At 42.3% G+C, this 18,875-nt stretch overlaps 1 protein-coding gene across 1 annotated transcript in view; it reads right to left on the bottom strand.

Moving 5' to 3' along the window:
• Window positions 1–18,675, bottom strand: part of FAM124A (family with sequence similarity 124 member A) — a 75,177-nt gene extending 56,502 nt beyond the window's left edge. Inside the window, exons 1-2 of the mRNA XM_033105103.1 lie at window positions 18,608–18,675; window positions 7,973–8,004 (exon numbers count right to left, since the gene is read on the bottom strand). Of these exons, the coding sequence (XP_032960994.1) occupies window positions 7,973–8,004; window positions 18,608–18,672 (97 nt within the window). The 5' untranslated portion in view covers window positions 18,673–18,675. The remainder of the gene's footprint in view (window positions 1–7,972; window positions 8,005–18,607) is intronic.
• Between the last annotated feature and the right edge of the window lie 200 nt (window positions 18,676–18,875).

Raw genomic sequence — 18,875 nt, forward strand, 5'->3', positions numbered from 1 at the left:
CAGCAGTTCTGCTTTTATACCTGAGCATGTGGCTGTGAAAATCCATACTCACTATACTAGGAGATTCGTAAAGAGTTTTCAGTGGATAGTAGAAAGTGTTATAACCCAACTGACGGTGACTGCTTATACATGCCATCTCATAGAAAGACCTCCAACTTCTGAGTCTCGGTTATCTGTGATCTCCACACGTTTTAGCCAAACTATGCTCCAGAGCTGAGGCAATGCAATGTTAAATATGGAATCACAGAGGAAGCCCAATTCTCCCTGCAGTAGACAAAGGAAAGATGTCTCATAACTCTTCCTGTTACAAAGAAGGAAAAATCAGTTTTCCAAGTACCGGTTAAACAGCTCAGCTTCACTATCTTTGGTACCAATAATAATGTCAGAAGATGTCAAGGTGAGAGAAAAATAAAAGGGGGAGCAAGAGCAGATGGAATATTCCTTCCTTTCCCTAAACAGTATGTTCTACAAAATAGAAGTTTACTTAATGTGGAGGAAGGAGAAAAGGTTTACAAAGAAAGGAAGGGAGACTGATGGGATCCTCTTTGCTTTCCTCATCTGCTCTAAATACTGTACCCTTTAGTGGATATGGCCGGCGTTTTGCACAACATTCCCCAAACACTTCCAACTTGTTATCCCCTCAGAGGTTCACAGCAACAATACTGATGCTGAAGAAAGACAGAAATTGTCTCCTAGAGTGGGGAATACTTTCTATAAAGCCTGCAGAACACTGACGGCTTTGCTGTGGCTGTGTTGCTGCCTGAGGTCGGAACAGGGGTGTGATCAACACTGTCCTTCTAATGAGACCCACAGAAAAGACTTCAGCTTGTGGGTCTCCAAAACCTGAGAGTCTCCCTGTTTATAATCTACTCTTCAGAGTACTTTTGCCCATTGTTATTGTGTGTGTGTGTGTGTGTGTGTGTGTGTATGTATCCATACATATCCCAATAGGGATTGGAAAGCTTTAAAAAGTAACTATGCTTTTTACCTCAGTAATTCCACTTATAGGAACTGGTCCTAAGGAAATGATGAAGGACATGTACAAAGACTTAGTACAAAAATATTCCTGGCAATACTGTTTATAACAGTGAAAAAGTGAATATAAGCTACAGGACCAACAATAGGGCACTAATGAATAAAATGCGGTGCAGAAATATAATGGAATAGTGAGACAGTCAAACTACTGTAGAAGTAAGTTTATTGATATAGAAAGATGTTCACAATGTACTTGGTGAGAAAATTAGACTATAAACCTATATAATATCATATTTTGGTAATAATATATATCTATAGGAATATAGATGTTCAGAAAAAAAAAGCCTGTAAAGGAAGACACCAACTTAAGACTACTGGTTCTTTCTAGATAGCAGGATTCTGAATTTTCTTCTTTTTGCTAATCTGCATCTTCTGAGTTTTCTGCAATGACTATGTATTATTTGGATAACAATAATTACTTAAAATTGAGAAAAACACCATGCATTTCAGGGGAATATGCAATGGCAGCCAAGCACTCCTGTTCCCTCCTTTGGGGAACCGGACAACCCTAGTAGACCAGATGTCCCTGAAGTGTCACTTCAGCTTCTCAGGGAAAATATGGTATGAAAAATCTGCCTTCATATTTCTTTCATATCCTGGATAAAAATTGACACCCTCTACATAGTTGAAGGCACACAATTAAAACTTATCTTTGAAACCAGAAAGATTACACCCTATTTTGGGGGGAACAGATACCAGTGTAGTAAAGCATCAAAGTGGTTGTGTGTGTGGTATACTGTCCACAGCCCTTGATTTCCTGATGTGTATCTTTGGTTATCGCTTTTTTCTTACCAACTGTCAAACAGTATTACTGTCCAGTTTTTCAGGTTCCCATTTGGAGGACTCTGAACTTACAGACCCTATACCAGCAAGGAACAGTCTAAGTGTACTCATACTTCCAGCGTCAGTGGCTTCACTCACCTCAGAGGCTTCAATGCTACTTCCATGGTCTTATAGACAAGGCTGCCACCTGCTTCTCAAAAAGCACCCCCCACCCCAAGAAAAACCCCCACAGAAACGAATGCCTCTAGATTGCCTGATAAAGGATAAATCTCATGTTTTAAAATAAACCACTCTTAGAGGATGAACACAATTTTCTTCTTTGAAATTATCAATAAAATCATTTAAATATTTATCAAGTGAAAAATTTTCTCCTCTAGGTATCCTGCAAATCCTACAGCCTATAAGTTACACCATTAAAAATTAGACTCTAACGTAAGAAATTTGGACAAACCATAGTTCCCAGAGATGATTTAAGAGCAATCTTGCTTATTGGGGAGATGGGCTACCAGGATCCTGCATTTTTAACAAGCTCCAGGACCAATGCAGCAGTCCCTAGACCACACTGAGTAATAAATTTTCCAGTGTGGTGATTTTATGTGCTCTGCCAGGCCGAGAATGCCTTCTCTAGGCAGCTGACAAAATATGGAGTGAGCCGATACCCCAACCTGTGCCACGTAGCATTCTGTGATTCTCACTGTGACTAACCCTCCACCTGAGTGGCTGCAAGACCCAGATCTGCCAAAAATGACACAGCCAGGACTGTGGCCTTTTTATTAGTGTCACCTACAAGCTACACGCTACATCCTGGGGCTACATGCTTTATGTAAACTGTTGGGTTTGCAACAGTATATCAAACATCATCATTAGTATTACTAATAAATCTTTTGGAAACTGAGGAAGTAGAAAACCAATGAAACTAGTGATGGACCTGAAACTAGCGATGGACCTGAGATGCTTGTCAGGTTGGTCCCTAAAGACCATATTACCATCCATAACTAACATTGTCTAAAAGGCTATATTCTACTTTGCCAACTACATGCTAATCACAAAATTAAGTATGTTCAATGGCTAAAATTGTTCTTCAGAAGAACTAATGAATAGATTTGAGTTTTGCCTGGATCTCATGGAATAAGACTCCAAAAGAATATTTGCTCTGAAATTAAAATGGGGAAGGTACTTTACACCGAAGAAAAAAAACTGTGCCATTTACAAATGGATCAAAGTTAAATTAGCTCCTACTACCTCTTCCAAAATTCAGATCTTCTTTTTTGGGGGGACGTGATTAAAAACTGGCTCTACAATGAACAAAATATGTCAATAAGTCCTCTAATAAAAACAGAAAGAAAATAATGAATCTTTCATCATCCCAAGTCTGAATTTAGCTCTTGGATGTGGAAATACAGATCATATATATTCAAATATTCCTTATGAGTGACAAGTTCTACAGTATGTAATCATATCTTTTCAATGCGTTGCTTTTAAAACTCCTTACATTTGTGTATTAATTAAGTCACAATAGGCTTCTCTTTCCCTCCATGTTTAGGGGAGGCATGCTTGTGGCCAAGGACAAAATCAAAACATATTTCGCTTCAGTATCCTGAAACTTCAAAGAAAAGATGAAACGACAAAGAAATGAAAGGGAGAAGGTGGCATTTATGTGGAGAGAGATATGCCTGTGAGAAAAGGCAGCCTTAGGAAGCAATGAGATGTCCTTCCAGACTGACACCGACGCAGAGCTGGCAAGTCCCCAGTGTGGCTCTGACCAGCTACAGTGCCTTGCAATTAACCAAGACACCCTGACTTTCCTGTGTGAGAAACACCCACTTGATGCTTTTTCCTTGAGATGAGAGTGCATCGCATCCAGGGGCCCAGAGCACTCGCTGAGTCTAGTCAGGGCTGCCCTCAAGGGCAGGTCACAGACCTCAGCACAGCTGAGGGGACAGAACTCCATTGGACCTGCAGTCTGTGAAAGCTCGGGGTCAGCAGGGAGCACGTATGCAGGAAACGGGCAAGCTGCCGAGTCACTGGAAGGACAGAGCAGGAAGCCACGCAAAGAAAGCTGGTGGAGGGCAGGAATCTGAGGCCTGGGCGGGTTGAAGAAGATTCAGCGACTCCCACCTACCCATGACGTGTGCCTCTTATACACAGCTTGGTACACGCTCCTGGACTCAGATCAGCAGGACACACTGTTCGTGGCCATTTCCCCACGATTTCAGACTGGGCGAATCCCACAGGACACTGCCAACGGCCCTCTGTCACTTCAGCTGATCTTCTACCATTTGTGCTTCAAAAAGTACGAAGTGGTTCAGAACTGTAACACATTCCTGCTGTCACTGGCAGGCAGTTCAGAAGGGCCTGGGAGAGTTAATGACTATACCTGAGTTTGAGAAGGAACAGTTTTAGGACACGAATTAGGGGGGCAAACAGAGAACAGTCTCAAATAGAGAGAACTAGTTCATTCTTTGGCCACTTGCTACTGGCATTATCCTGGGGCTACAGATCCCCAAGAAATGTTATACTGTCCTAAAAATATCATTTAAAAGCCCCCAGCATGTTTAAGATTAGTTCTCCACGTATGATTGTAATCTTTATTGGAACGGAAATCGTCAATCAAACATGATGGAAGTTCCATTAACCTTACATGGCCCAGTTGATTTTTTTCCCCAACATAATTATTGTTTTTCCTTTTATCCTGTTTATAAAACTTCCCCTTATTTATTTAACACTTAAGCATGCAAATTGTACATCGTGGCTTGATGATCTCCTTACCAGGATTCTGGAAAAATTCTGAGAGTTTAAATTAAATTCGTCTTCCTTGGGAAGCATTATGATTTATTGAGGTCTCCTGAGTGTTTACAGTGTGTTTAGCTTTGTATTAGGTTGGTGCGAAAGTAATTGTGGTTTAAAAGGTTAAAAAAATTGCAAAAACCACAATTACTTTTGCCCCAACCTAATAGAAAGAAAAAAGAAGTAGAAAGAAAAAAGAAAAAGCCTGTCTGCCCTGTCAATCTAAAAAGGCCAATAATGGACCAGTCACAAGTAGAAAAAATTCACCTACATAACACCAGACCATTCATTAAAGAAGCCCCCTTAGCTGCTTGCTCCAGAGTTGAAAGTGACATCGGACACAATGGAAATGCGACACCATGTTCCATGAGGTTAAGGAAAAACAGGATATCCAGCAATCCACGTGCCCTCCATAACCCTGTACCTTGTCCATTTTCTCAAGGGGACAGGGATTAAAAAGCAGCGACTGCCCCACACCACAATGTCTGCACTTCCACCAATTTACAGGCAGCTCACAGTGCAGAAGCTCAGGGTGATTCTGAACAGCCCTCACTTCAGGATTAATGCTATGGGCCAACAGAGAGGATGCCCTTCCTCCAGACTCTACTCACGGACAATGAACAAAGGTACAGATTCCTCAATTGTTCACTCCTTCTCGCTTTTCCTCCATCTTCCCTTCTTCCCTTCTTCTCTGCTTAGAGGAGTTTCTAAGACATTTACATCTTAGCATCCCAGAGCTTCTGGAAAGGCCCTTAGAGGCCATTCAGCTCAGCCATATCATTCCACAGAGGAGGAAACTGAAGCCCAGAGAGGGTAATTGACTTGTCTGAAAGCACACTGCTCATTAAGGGTAGAACCAGGACTAGGACCTAGGACACCTAATTCTTGCACTTTGTCTTGGTGATGACCTCTCTTCATTTTCCATCAGGGGCAGGCAGCATGAGGAAGCAGCCCCTGCACTGAGGGAAAAGATGACTAAACATTGACTAGTGTTCTTGGTGGAAGCTTTCCTCATAATTTTGGTAAGGACGAAAACCAACTGTGAACAGACTCTAACCTAGCTCAACCCAAGGAAGCATTTCTGGCCCTGTGAACTCAGGAACCAATGGATAAAGGAGCATCATGTGAATGCTGAATAAGAACAACTCACAGACATAGAAAAATCTACTTCTTAACAGGGAATGGTTAAAACCAATGCTCAAATTCCAGTCAGGCATCATTCAGAAACAAGCCACTGGGTGAGAGAGGCTGACTGAGGGCAGTAGAATCACAGTGAAATGCAGGAGCTGCTTCCAGGACCGACAAATGGGAACTGGGATGGTCAGTCCCCTGGGCCCCACTGGTCACACAGGGGGCACCAGCCCCACCAAGTCAGCTGTGAAGGGAGAGCGACCCTAGAACTGAATCATTCAGGGTAGATAGTAACCACATTAACTTGCTCTCTACTCGGTCCTCTGTGTGATTATACAGTTGGTGGGGAAACACTATTTTAAAAATCTACTTGGAAAATGTTTTTTATGATTGCAGCACTGTTGAACTTATGTTTTAAAGGATTTAAGACTCTAGACTTTATTTTTTTTCTTTTCAGAAAGGGTTCACTGTTACCATTCAGTCCCTGCTTAAGGGCCTTCTGAGTATGGGTGTGATTTATGTTCCTTGGCTGGGAGGAAAGACAGACCAGGCAACATACGGGGTAAAGACATGGAGGGGCCCACCAATATCCACTCATCCCTTCTTACTGCCCAGAACAGGCACGTGATGGCTATGTTGCGGCAGCCATTTTGTGACTCTGAGGCAACTCGGAGGATGGAAGCCAAAAGCTGAGGATGGTGCAGCGGGATGATTGCAGGGGTTTCTACACCACACCTGCACTGCCTCCTCTGGACTTTTTTTTTTTTTAATGTTAGAGGAAAATACATCTCTACTTGTTCAAGTCATTATGTTTTTCTCAAGTCGTTATTTGTAGCCAAATACATTTCCTAACTGAAATATAAAACACATATAAATATACATTCTCACTCACCAAGAGGCCCCAGAGCTGAAGAGTGAGGCAGGAATCACCAAATATTTAAAGAGAAAAGAAAGAGCAATAAAAGGCTATTGATCCCAGTGGCACTAAGAGAAATTCCAGTTCAGAGATTGCAATTAAAATAATGGAGAGGAAAACATCCCAAACCGAATTACCAGTTTCTCTGACAAGAGAAGTGCTTTGTTGTGACCCAGAGGGCTGATTTGAGAGCTACAAATTGAGAAAAGGCTTTGGGCAAGTACTTTATAAAAATCATTCTTTAAAAATATATAGCCTCTAGGCAAAAGTGAGTGGAATGAAAATGGCGGCACAGAGAGAGAGTTCAAGGGAGCTTTCTCTGATTTTAGGAATGCTAAAGCTTCAGGGTGTGAACGCATGTCACTGGAGCATTATTCTCATTATTACTAATGGTTCTTAATAACTAAGGGGCAATGTTAAGTCTCCAGTTGGCTGAAATGAAAGAAATTGTTCGTTGCAGTTATACTAATAACTAAATATAATTTGACACTAAATTACAATTTCAGAGCTCCAGCTTTCTACACAGTCTCTTATTGTAAAGGAAAACCAAGCCAGGCCATTAGTAAACAGAATAATCCAATTAAATGTCTTTCCAACTGGGAACTATTTAGAATTGAGAGTTTAACATGATAGTGAGCTAGTAAATACTGAAGTGTTTTGTCCTGATTGTAAAAATCAGCACTTTATCATAAGACAATTTTTTGTTATTTTAAAATAAATGTTGAATCAATCTGAATGGCTTTGGTCATTTGCACACCTGAATCACTGTAAATTATTCCTAGACATAAGACCTAATTTCCCATGAATAGATTTACTTGAAATTTAATATTTAATATAGAGGTAAGTTTTTCTATGCTGATTGTGTTTATAAACATATTCCCTTATATAATACTAATAATTACCTGTGACATCTGCCTGCAGACACAGAAATACAAGGGAGGAAATTTGCCTATCAGATGAGTTGGGGCCACTCCATGGATCCAATGAATGTGTTCTAAGCTGTTAACCTTCAGGCAGTTAAGTATTTGATAAATGTTTGTTGCATCAATGAGTTATCTCAGATTCTTCAGAGAAAGTGTTTTAGAAGCATTCATGTTCATAAAGCCTCAGCTAGTTCCTCGAGGCTGAATTTCCATAGGGAAAGTAGTGGCATATCTAGTCCTGCAATCAAGGTGCAAATTCTCCAGGAAAAGCCTCCACTTTGGTGAGTCTTACTATTAAAGCTGGGGTCATGGGGATGGCCTTCTCTACATGTGTAGATGGGACTGATCCCTGGGGGACTGTGAAGACCCTGCTGAAGGATATTTAAACCATACTTACTGCTGGTGGAGGACATGTGGCTGTAGTCAGACCTGAAACACAAAACCTTAGTATTAGAAAGATTAGACATTATTTTTCATTATCCAAATGATTTCTTCAAGCTAGCATTTTAAAGTCAGTGGTAGGTAGCATTTAACTCGTAAAGGAATGACACAAATTAAAAACTATAGTGCTGAGTATTGTTTGTGCAAAATAAAGTTATGTCTGAATTTAAAAGCAAAACTTGAAAAGCACTTTAGAAATCTAGAGTTCTTCATATGGGCTCCGTGACTGCCCCAGATGGGAGACCAGATGGGTCCTGAACCATCTAAATTTACTGGCAAATTTTTGAATGGATGCTTATTTTTCTGGGGAGAAGGCTCAGAGTTTTCAACAGATTCCCAAAGGGGTCATAATTCCCCAAAAGGTTCCCTTCAAATGTTATCACCACACCAAATACCATCACAGGGGCAAATGTTTCTGTGCAGAAGAGTAGTGGACCCTGGGGAGAGTAAGCAGGGGATCCCGGCTGTGAGGGCTTCCATATTCAAGGTCTGGCTGACCATCAGGAAACACAAAGGCATAATGATGTCTGATTTCAGGTCCATCTAAGGAGAAATCCTACTTGACAGTAAGTGCAGTAACAGGATGTGGGCCGTGATCGGGAAAGGGAAAAGGCAGGGTTAGGGCCAGGGTGAAATTAGCCATCAGTTTCTGTGCTAAAAAATCAGCCTCTGGCATTCGGCCTCTGTGCGAATGGGCCTCTGGCCAAGGATCTGCCTGCTTAATCTCTACTAAGCTTCTGCCCTACTAGTGTGGCTGCTAAGCCTTCCCTGTCTGGCAACGTATTTGGTATAGAAGCTATTAGTTTTCTCCTCTCAGTGTCCTAAAGTCATTCTCGGTAGGAAATTAATCTCTCAGGCATCTAGGGATTTAGTCTGTCAAGGTGGTAGTTAGGGGACACAGTGGTGCACATAATGTGGTTAATTCTGTTTAATTTTATAGATATGCACTCCTTATATTTACTTAGTCTCACAGCGCCTTTCTTAAGTCATCCAGTTTTCACTCCCTTGAGTTTCTTACCACATTAAAAAAGTACAGTATATGCAAAACTTAAAAAAAAAAAACCTTAATAAGCATGGCTCTTACTAGTTAAAATAATCTACATGTCTTACACAAACTGATGCACCGATTTATTGGTAGAGGAAGGAAATGCAAGAAAAACAGCATGTGGTTTTCTCTTTTCTGATGAAATACTTCAGTAGTCATTGAATCACTGAATTTTAAAAGTGGTAAGAATAACAACTACCAACATTTGCATATCTATTTATATATTGCCAACTGCATCCTCCTAGATCTAATCCAATTTTTTATATTATTGATTAGGAGACTAAAGTGGTATTATTGGTAGGCAGACCAGGAGGTGAGAAGTGATAAGAGCTTGAACTATGTGTGCAGGGCGGTGGCAAGGTAGAACGAACTGGCGAGGGCAAGGAGACACGCTGGCTGGCTAAGGAAAATGAAAGAGGAAGGATCAGTAACATTCTGAAAACCATGATTTGTAACCCCAGTGTTTGTGCACTGCATGTTTTCTGGAATCAGGCAGGACAAAAATAAACTTGAGGCCAATGCTTAGAAATGTAACTATATATAAGTGCAATGAATGCTCCATAAATATCTACTGTGGTAGATGCAACAATGAAACAGTTCCATTACATGTGATCATCTTAAGATGGCTAGATCGGAAAGAAATTGCATGACAATTCAAACCAAACAGTTCAATAAGAATGTACGATAGGACTATTTATTGTATTAAAAATTTGTCAGTATTTTCAGCTAGCATTTTCCAAATATTCCTGAGGCAGATGGATTTCACATATGCATACATTTTAAAGATCTGCATACAGATGGAAATACATGTAGAATGAAATTTACATTTGAAATGTATTTCAAGAATCTTAAAGTGCAACAGTAGTATTTCAGGACAAGTGCTAGCACAACTAATATCCCTGCCACGAATTTCTCCATATTTCTTGTCACTAAAGGTACTGCCCAGGTCAGGCCTGCCAACTGGTCAGTGTCCTGACTGTCACGCTCACCTGCTCCAAGTCCTTCCCCATACAGCAGCCAATCTTTAATCTTTGCAAAGTACAAATGTGATCATGTCTCTCTCTGGATGAAGTTCAAGCTTGACATTAGACAGCACAAACCGCTCTTTCCATCCATCACCCCAACTTCCATCCCTGTCCACCATTAAAACCAGAAATCAACAGAAAAAAAAATCACCTAAAATCTCACATTGCTTTCCAGGCTCTGATCCTGTTCGTGTAATTTGTACGTGGTTGCCATAATGATGGAGATACAATTTTAAACTGCTCTTTTCACAAAACACCATCAAAACATGCTGTTACGTGGTTCCTATAATTATAATTTTAGATAAAGTGATGTACTATAATTTATTCAACCATTTCCCTTTTGTTAGCTATATGATTGTTCCTGATTGTTCACTTTTGCAAAGCACATGTTGATGAGATATTTATAAATATAGCTTGATAGTTACTTTCTTTTCCTTAGAATAATTATCATGAGGAAGAGCAGAGACTGAGTCAAGGTCCCTGCTCTTATAGCTCTTAAAATACAGTCCAAATACCTCCAAAAGATTATTCACTGGAAATACTGCCAGTGAAAGACAAACTGTAAAGCTTAAAACAACTTTGTATATACTAAATAGGTTTTGGTCTCTGGAGGGGTATTTATTCCCCAGCTATTTTAGAGTAGAAGGGAACAGCAGTTGATACCTGTCTTGGGAATCCTGTTTACTAGTCTCACATCCTAAGAATTTACCCAGCTGGCTATACATAAGACATTCAACTCTGCCAGAAAGAAGCATGAAATGTGAGTCCATGAATTTTAGGATGAGAAATTTATGGACACAATACAGATGAGCAGAATACAAGGATTATATATTTTCACACACCTTACCCATTTCGTAGACATTTCCAAATATTATTTATTTAGCATCCGTGGCAATGATGAAGAGAATGTTAGATGCAGTCCCTTGGCTATATTTTAATTATGATTATACATATAGGAATCATATATAAATGGGTCTGCACTTAAGATAGTTTACCACTGTTAACAACCTAATTATCAATTCATATGTATACAATGAATACTTTCCTAAATTCTCTATTCCAGGAAAATCTTGGCATGAGAACTGATCTTGGCATTTCAGTAAAATTGATCTTGACATTTCTGTAAAACATCAGCTCAGTGCATCATGGACCTCATTTGTTAACTCTCAGTCCGTTGAATTACATGCCATAGTAATTTAGAGTTAACTAGCTCCACCTTGAACACAAAGATTATAAAGTGCCTAATAGACCATCTTGTCTTCTATGCAAGATTTCTCCTTTTACCTTTTTTAAACCTGTCCCGTTATAAAATTTATTCTACCTATTCTTTCCCATCCACCTATTTATAAACTCTAGATCTGTGAATTTTTTGTTATCTCTTAAATCTCAGTTAAGTGTCAGCTGGAGGACACCCAAAGATAAAGGCCATGGTATGATGTGTGGACACACAAGGAGCCATACATGAAACCTGAGAAGCTAAGAGGAGGCCTGAAGGGTGGGCCCTACAAACTCAAAGAGACCGAAAGTAACCACACAGGATGGTCTGAACATACCATACCAATTTTTATGGTCTGAACATAAAAATTCCTAACTAAAAGCAAGTCATGGCTGGTTGTTATGCCCGAGGCCTGCAGCTTCCTTGACATCGGTCAATCTTTACCTTTGAAATTGTGTTGTCTGTTGCCTTTGTGTATCTAAGATAACATATCTTTGAAATGGCAGATAACATACCTTTGAAATGGCAATTTTCTTTTCTAGATCTCTCCAGGATGCAACTACCCAGCAACAGAGCAGGTGAACACATTGTTATCTTGTTTCCCACACACCATCTCTATGTACTGTAAATGGCAACTATCCTGTACCCAAAAATGTAAAAGAAGTATGTCCCTCTCCATTTGCTTTTTATCCAATCCCAGAGATCCCCGTGCCCCTGCTTTGCTTTCTCCCGCCTCCTTAATCTACCACCAATGAATTTCATGTAACCCTCCTTATATCTCCTCCTTTGATTTTAATGTATAAAATGAGCTGCAAAACAGCCATTCTCCTTAACATTTTCTCCATCGAGATTTTGCTTCCTGGCAATTGTCATGTTTGGCTCAAACAAAGTCTTATAAGACTTCTCTTAGGGTGGATGTTCTTTTGTTGACAGACCCTATGTTTTCAGAAGGTCAGGGACAGGTGACATGGAAGTGGAGGACGATTAATGCCAGATCAAACATTTGAATGAAAATAAACCATCAGGTACAGTCATATTTGAAAGAGTAGCTTAGAAGCCAAATATAGGAGACCTCACTAATGAAACACCTATTATAAAGCATTTGTCTTACTTATTCTATGTTTTATTTTTTGTTTGTTTGGGTTTACAACATTGCTTATTCTTCTATCAAGGGATTCTGTTGCTTAAGATAGTTTACCACCCTCAGTAGCTGACTTGCCAGTTTTTTCCTAACAAAAAGTACACAGAAGCACAAGGCTTGCTTTCAAGTGGAAAATGGGAGTTTCAATATGACATCAATCACCACAGAAGAATACTAGTTTGCTTTCAGTCTTGGCCTGTATTAGGTGGGTCAGACAGCAAAGGTAGCATTTCAAGCAAAATAATATGTCTGAGCAAAAAACAAGAACTAATTCCAGAAGTTGAGAGTCAAGTTCACTAGGTGGGAAGTGCAATAGAGACCCAGGCTTCAAAGCAGGCCACTGTGGGGGAGGAAAAAAATTTCCTCTACCCTTCTAGGTTCTTCTGGTTGGTCAAATAATCAAATTGACATGAGACAGATTAGCAGGAGAAAAACAAATTAAAGTTTAATAACATGTATACCTCCTGTATACATGGGACAGACCCAGGAAAACTAAGTAACTTGCCAAAAGACAGAAGCCACCACCTCAACACCTTCAGCTAAAGACAAAAGAAGATGTTGGGGGTGGTGAGTGAGTTATAGGAGGTGACCAGGAAAAGCACAGTAAACAAGGGTAAGATTGTTATGCAGCTTTAAGTCTAGGCCTTCTCCATTAATAGCGCAAGCAGGCCTGGCACACTGAGGGAAATAGCCTTACAAATGTAAGTGTCCTTCTACAAAGGGTAACTTCTACTTGGTTTCCAGAACTTCTCCCAGGTCTGCTGTTCTTTAAAATTAGCCAGCCTAAAATAATATCCCAAAGAGGCATACTTTGGGGTGGCAAACTCTGCTCCCCTTCATCACTAATTAGGCATGTACTCTCTGAATCTCCATTTGCTCATCTGTAAAACAATAATTATAATATTGAGGTATGTCCTATAGCCTCAGATGTTCTGAACGATGATCAAATTGTGTAAGGCATTGAAAAGCATCAGAGCATCTACTAGGGTGAATATAAAGAACATCTGGTCTGGAACACACCTGGAAATACACATTTTTATTATATAAAGCTCTGAGTTTACCACTTGGAGTGTTTTTCATAACAATACTATGATGAGCAACAATAATGTACTGAGGACTCATTTATGCCAGGCGCTGTTCCTACAGGCTTTTAAATGTATAGACTAATTTAATTCTCAAAATCATCCTATGAGGTGGTTGCTATTATTGCCATCCCCTTTTTTTCAGAGGAGAAAACTGAAGGCAGAGAGAGGATGAGTCATTAGCTCAAGTTTCTACAATTCCTACGTAGAGGAACGAGATTTTGAACCCTGGCAGTTTGGCTCTTTTGATTGTAACTTTCAAAGTGATCAGTACAGTCTGCCCACTGGCCGTGGGACCCACAATGGTTCCTGGAACCACTCTTTGACCATAATTATGAAAGGATCAATAATCAGCTCAAAAAAATACCCAAATCCCTTGCTCTTATGTTCATATCAGCAACCCAGTGTGGACCCTGAGAAGATTCATTTGATATGAACCCCGAGAAGGAGTTTATCTGCAGAGATGGACTCCCCATGGTCAACTGAGGACCCAAATTTTATAACTAATAACAGCATAGCAGGCATTTGCTGACGGGGGCTTCTCACAGACTCTGTATATTGGGAAGAACCTCCTACTGAACTATTGGCTTACGGTACTCTACCCTGCTCGGTTATGCACCTGAGTCAACTATTACGAGAGAGTTCCTGGTTTCCTCTTTTGACCAATGTACTAAGACCTGCCCTGTCCATTCAGAACTGCTCCATAGTAATCAATCCGGTTGCATAATGCCTACCAGTCAGTGCTGCATCATTGCGACCAATCAGAAGTGTACAAATTTGGATACCTCCTTTACACAAAATGACCTACTTGGGAATACGGGCAGGAACTTTTGCTATAAAAGGTAGCCTCTGTCAGAGGAGCACAATTTAAGTTGCTACCTGAATGTGTGTCTCTCCCGGGCTGCAGCAACTTTTGCTCAAATAAATGCTTTTTATTCTTTATTACAGTCTAAAATTAATTTGGGTTTCCACTAGCAATAGTCCCTCTCCCCCAAGCCTTGGGGATCCCAACTGCTCACCATCTCTCTGCCTATTTGCCCCTAGGTAGTTAAGCACTGCTGCAGGAAAAGAAATAGCAAGGCAGACTGGTCCCGCCGTAAACATGTAACCACTAATCTCACCTGGGTCCTCACTCAACAATGTCCAAACAACTATTTCAAATGTCCATTCTTCTGGGATAGGACTGAATTTTCACCAAATGTAAACCCATATTGCCTTCTCTCCTGCTAGTTTTAGGAGGGGAGAAGTCCCTCCTCCTATCCAGAGCCAGTCCCTCCATACAGGTGGTCTGAAGTCCACCTGCCTCCGCCTTTTCAGACAGCTGACATGACAGATCATCAGTTTTTCTCATATCTTTATCCTTTCCCTCGTACAGAATCCTTTCCGTGCATATTTATTGTCCAATTACTGCCTGTGTTTAGGAAATCCTTTCCTCACCCCACTCTCCCCTCCAGCGACTGCCTCTCCTTCTCTCTCCCCTTTTCCAGACAAAGGATTCCAGCTCTCTTCTCCTCCTCACCTCCCACTCCTTCCTGGCTTCCGCTTCCGCCACTCCACTGCACTCCAGTGTCGAATACTACGTTACCTTCCCTTCATTCTCCCCATTTAAAAAGACACTTCACATTCCTCCTCTTAGTTTTTCAGTAGCACCGTTGGTCTGTTTCTTCCTTAGGCTTCTGGTATACCGTCTTCTTCCCTTTTTTTATTCCATGCCTACTTTTTCCTCAGTCTCCTTTATTGGCTCATCTTCCTTTACCTGACACTTGTAGTTTCTCAAGGCTGGCCTTAAGTAGTCACTGCTTCACAGAGTTGTCTAAGGATTACATGAATTAATGAAATAATGGAAAGGCTCAGAATAGTACCTGCACATAGTGATGCTAGGTAAGTGTTTGCTTTTGCCTCTAATTGCTTTACTCTACGCGGCTTCCATTGCCACTTGTAGGCAGATAGTTCCCTAATGCAATGTCATCACACATACCTCCTCTCTAAGCTCCAGGTAAGTAGGCACATTCAGGCTCATCATCTCTACTTGGACGTCTCCCAACACCTCAAACGCAACCTATTGAAAATGAAATTTCTCACACCCTGCTCAAACTTGGTTTGGAGGAAATCACAGGCTACTTTAAAGATAAAGATCAGTCTCTTCTCATAAAAATTCACAAATGGTACCATTCTGCATAAGCTTGAGGCAATACATGGACCCCAAATTAAGGATCTCTGCCTTAGCGGATGTGTCACTTGAGCCGAGTCTTGAAAAAGAAGAGTAGAGTTGCACCTGGTGGAGAGGCATGCCAGGTGGAAAAGGGCGTAGCTGGCAAAGAGGGCAGTTTGACAAAAGCAAGGACCTGGAAACACCCTGCTGATGTGGCTAGATGCAGGGTACAAGGGTGGACCTTCCAAGAAGCAAGGTGTGTGAGAGAGAGAGAAGAAACCCATAGCATGGGGGCTTGTAGGCTACGCTGAGCTCCTCACCTTTTATAGTGACAGAGCCACTAAAAGTTTGAACGGGAGAGAGACATGATCAGATCTGTGTTTAAAAAATAATAATGATAGCAAATATATATTGAGTGTTCTCTCTGTATTTTATACCCAACATTAGGCAGCTATATGAAAGCTAGATAGGGTAAGAGGGGGCAAGCTCTAGAAAAGCAGGGAAACTATGAACAGCTTTTTGATAACTAAACGAAACTTCAAGGGATTTGTGAATATGTGGCAAACACAAGACTAATAAGCACACACAGAAACTATGTTATTTAAATGCAGGCCATTCTACCTGTATCTTTAAGGCTGCTACTGAGGCAATAAGAATTCTTTAAATAATTCTGTCCTGTTACAACTGCAAACTTTTGTGACAGGCAGAGAATAGAAGCTCTGGTGTCAGTATTGTGTTTTCCTGAAAATAAGACCTAGCCAGACAATGAGATCTAATGTGTCTTTTGAAGCAACAATTCTTATAGTAAAAATGTCTTATAGTAAAATAAGACTGGGTCTTATATAATTGTGGGGACAGAGCCAGGAGAGCAGTTTCCAGGCTCTCGGCCTCATGAGGAAAGGTGCTGGCTTGGGTAGTAGATGGCCATCAGCTGTGACTAGTTGGCCATCAGCTGTTACTGGTTAGCCATTAGCCACTGATATAACTGCCGTGACTGAGCTAGCAAGCGCAGATTGCAGTTAGCAAGGGGTTGGTTGGCAGAGAAGTGGACGGCAGGTTGCCGATCTTGTGGCTCCTGCTTCCTGCGTCTCCAACCCAGCCACCTGCGAGAATATAGTGGTATGACTCCCCTATTTGTGGCTCTATTGTTGTTTCTTTTTGGCCTCACCGTATCCTGTGTTCTTGTGCGGGGAGCGGGAACTGAGACCCCACATGACACCCTGCATGACAATAATATAATATTATATATAAGACCAGTTCTTATATTAATTTTTGCTCCAAAAGATGCATTAGAGCTGATTGTCCGGCTAGGTCTTATTTTCAGGGAAACATGCTCTGTTCAGCAAAGCCATTCCCAGGAGTCCTGGCAGCTGTCATGTTGCTCGTTGGGATCCTGGGGTGATGTCACCCTCCTGGGTCAGGGATTCCTCTCCACTCATTTCTCCAAGAGGGAGACCTTGGAAAAAATATCTGTTTTAGGTGAGCTCTGAAAATTGAAAACAAATGGACTAGTTGGTGCTTTATTTAACCTAGCTGAAAATGAGCTGGTTAATTTTGCTTTCTTCTATTCACGGTCCAGCTAACTAGAGGCAGGAGTGGGGGGAAAGCTAAGGATCTTCAATTAAAGTTGATAAATGCCACACATACAAAGTGTGGGAAAACGTAAGGGAGTTCAGTATTTGGAGTCAGGTTACTCCACTGGAATATTGTTGGGTTCTGAACCATAGAGGATCACAAATTTGGATAACAGGGAAAGTCCATTACAGGGCAAATGCTTTAGGGTATAAAGTCCCAGATTTGGGCTAACAGTGGCAGTGGAGGCTGCAAAGAAGAGTGGGGGTGGGCCTGCAGGAAGGGGGCTGAGTAGGGAGCCCTTCTTTGGGACTGCTCAGACCCATGGGTCCATTCTGGACCTGGACTCTCTTTCTGCCACTCTCACAATGTTGCCAACCTCTGAAATTAGTCTAAACCTCCCAACCTTCCAGGATGGAGATTTTCTGTCTGGGCAGCTCCAGCCCTCCCCCAGACAGGAAAAGACACCCTTTCCTCCTGGGTCGGTAAAGGCATCCTGGACATGGCGCTGACTCTGCATAGGGAAATCCTCTAGAGATAGGGGCTGGATGGAAGACTTTACAATGACTTTCACCTCCTAAGAGACATTCAGGAAACCGGTTTTGTTGGGAGAGGGCTAATTAGTCTCTGAAGGTTTGGGGTAACTGTTTGAGTCCATTGAAGCGAACTCAAACTCTAAAGCGAACATTTCTCTAAATAGGTCTTCGTCCCACGATCTTTATTCCACCTGTACCTAAGGCAAATAGTTATGGGTGGGGCAGGTGCTCGAAGAGGTGAGGAAGTTCGGCGGGGGAGTGGAGGAGTTGGGGGTGGGGGATCTCGGAAAGCCATAAAATGAAAAATGCTATCCTCTTAGACGACTTCTGAAAGAGTTTTAGGTGCCGGGTGTCCTACCCTCTTTTCCTCATGCCCAAGCCCCCACCCCGGACTTCAGAGGGCTCGGGAGATACAAGAAGAAAGTCCTCACGAAACAAGTGCAAGAGCATCCCTTGTTTGTCTAACGATGATCTCGGGGACACTGCATTTGCCTGGCACTCCACATCATCTCAGTAATAACGGAGGGCAAGAGGGGCTGAGGCGGGGGCCTGTGGAGGCGGGTATTCTGAACCGTAAGTCTTTCCACTTTCCCCCATCCCTGGGGTGGGTCCATCCTGCCCCCAGGAGCCATGGACCACGCAGCTCGGCTCTAAGGGCGGCCTGGGGGGGCGCGGGCCCGCCACAGACCCTCTGACTTCCCTGGGGACCCGGCGAGAGGGGCAGCTCCCGCTCGGCCGCTGGGTCCAGGAAGGTCCCGGGCCGGGTAGGAGCTGCCGCGCAACTCGGAGAGCGCCCCCCGCCCACGGCCCGCGTCGGCTCACCCTCCGGTCTCTGCGCCCGAGTCCACGCAGTCATCCTCCTCGCCAGCGCCCTCTTTGCGGTCCATGGCGCGCTCCCTGCCGCGCTCTGCTCGCGGGCGCCGGCGTGACCCGGGGCACGCTCCCTCGGGGCCGCCCAGCACGGTGCAGCCAGAGCTGGCGGGGCTGGCTGCTCGCGTCTCCACGCCCTGGCTAGGGCAAAGGATTCCAGCGTCCACCGCGGTCCACCGCGCCGCGCCCTCTCCTGGCCACCAGGGGCCGGGCACCAGTG

Source organism: Rhinolophus ferrumequinum, chromosome 4 (assembly GCF_004115265.2).
Source record: "Rhinolophus ferrumequinum isolate MPI-CBG mRhiFer1 chromosome 4, mRhiFer1_v1.p, whole genome shotgun sequence".
In the NCBI taxonomy this organism is placed as follows: Eukaryota; Metazoa; Chordata; class Mammalia; order Chiroptera; family Rhinolophidae; genus Rhinolophus; species Rhinolophus ferrumequinum.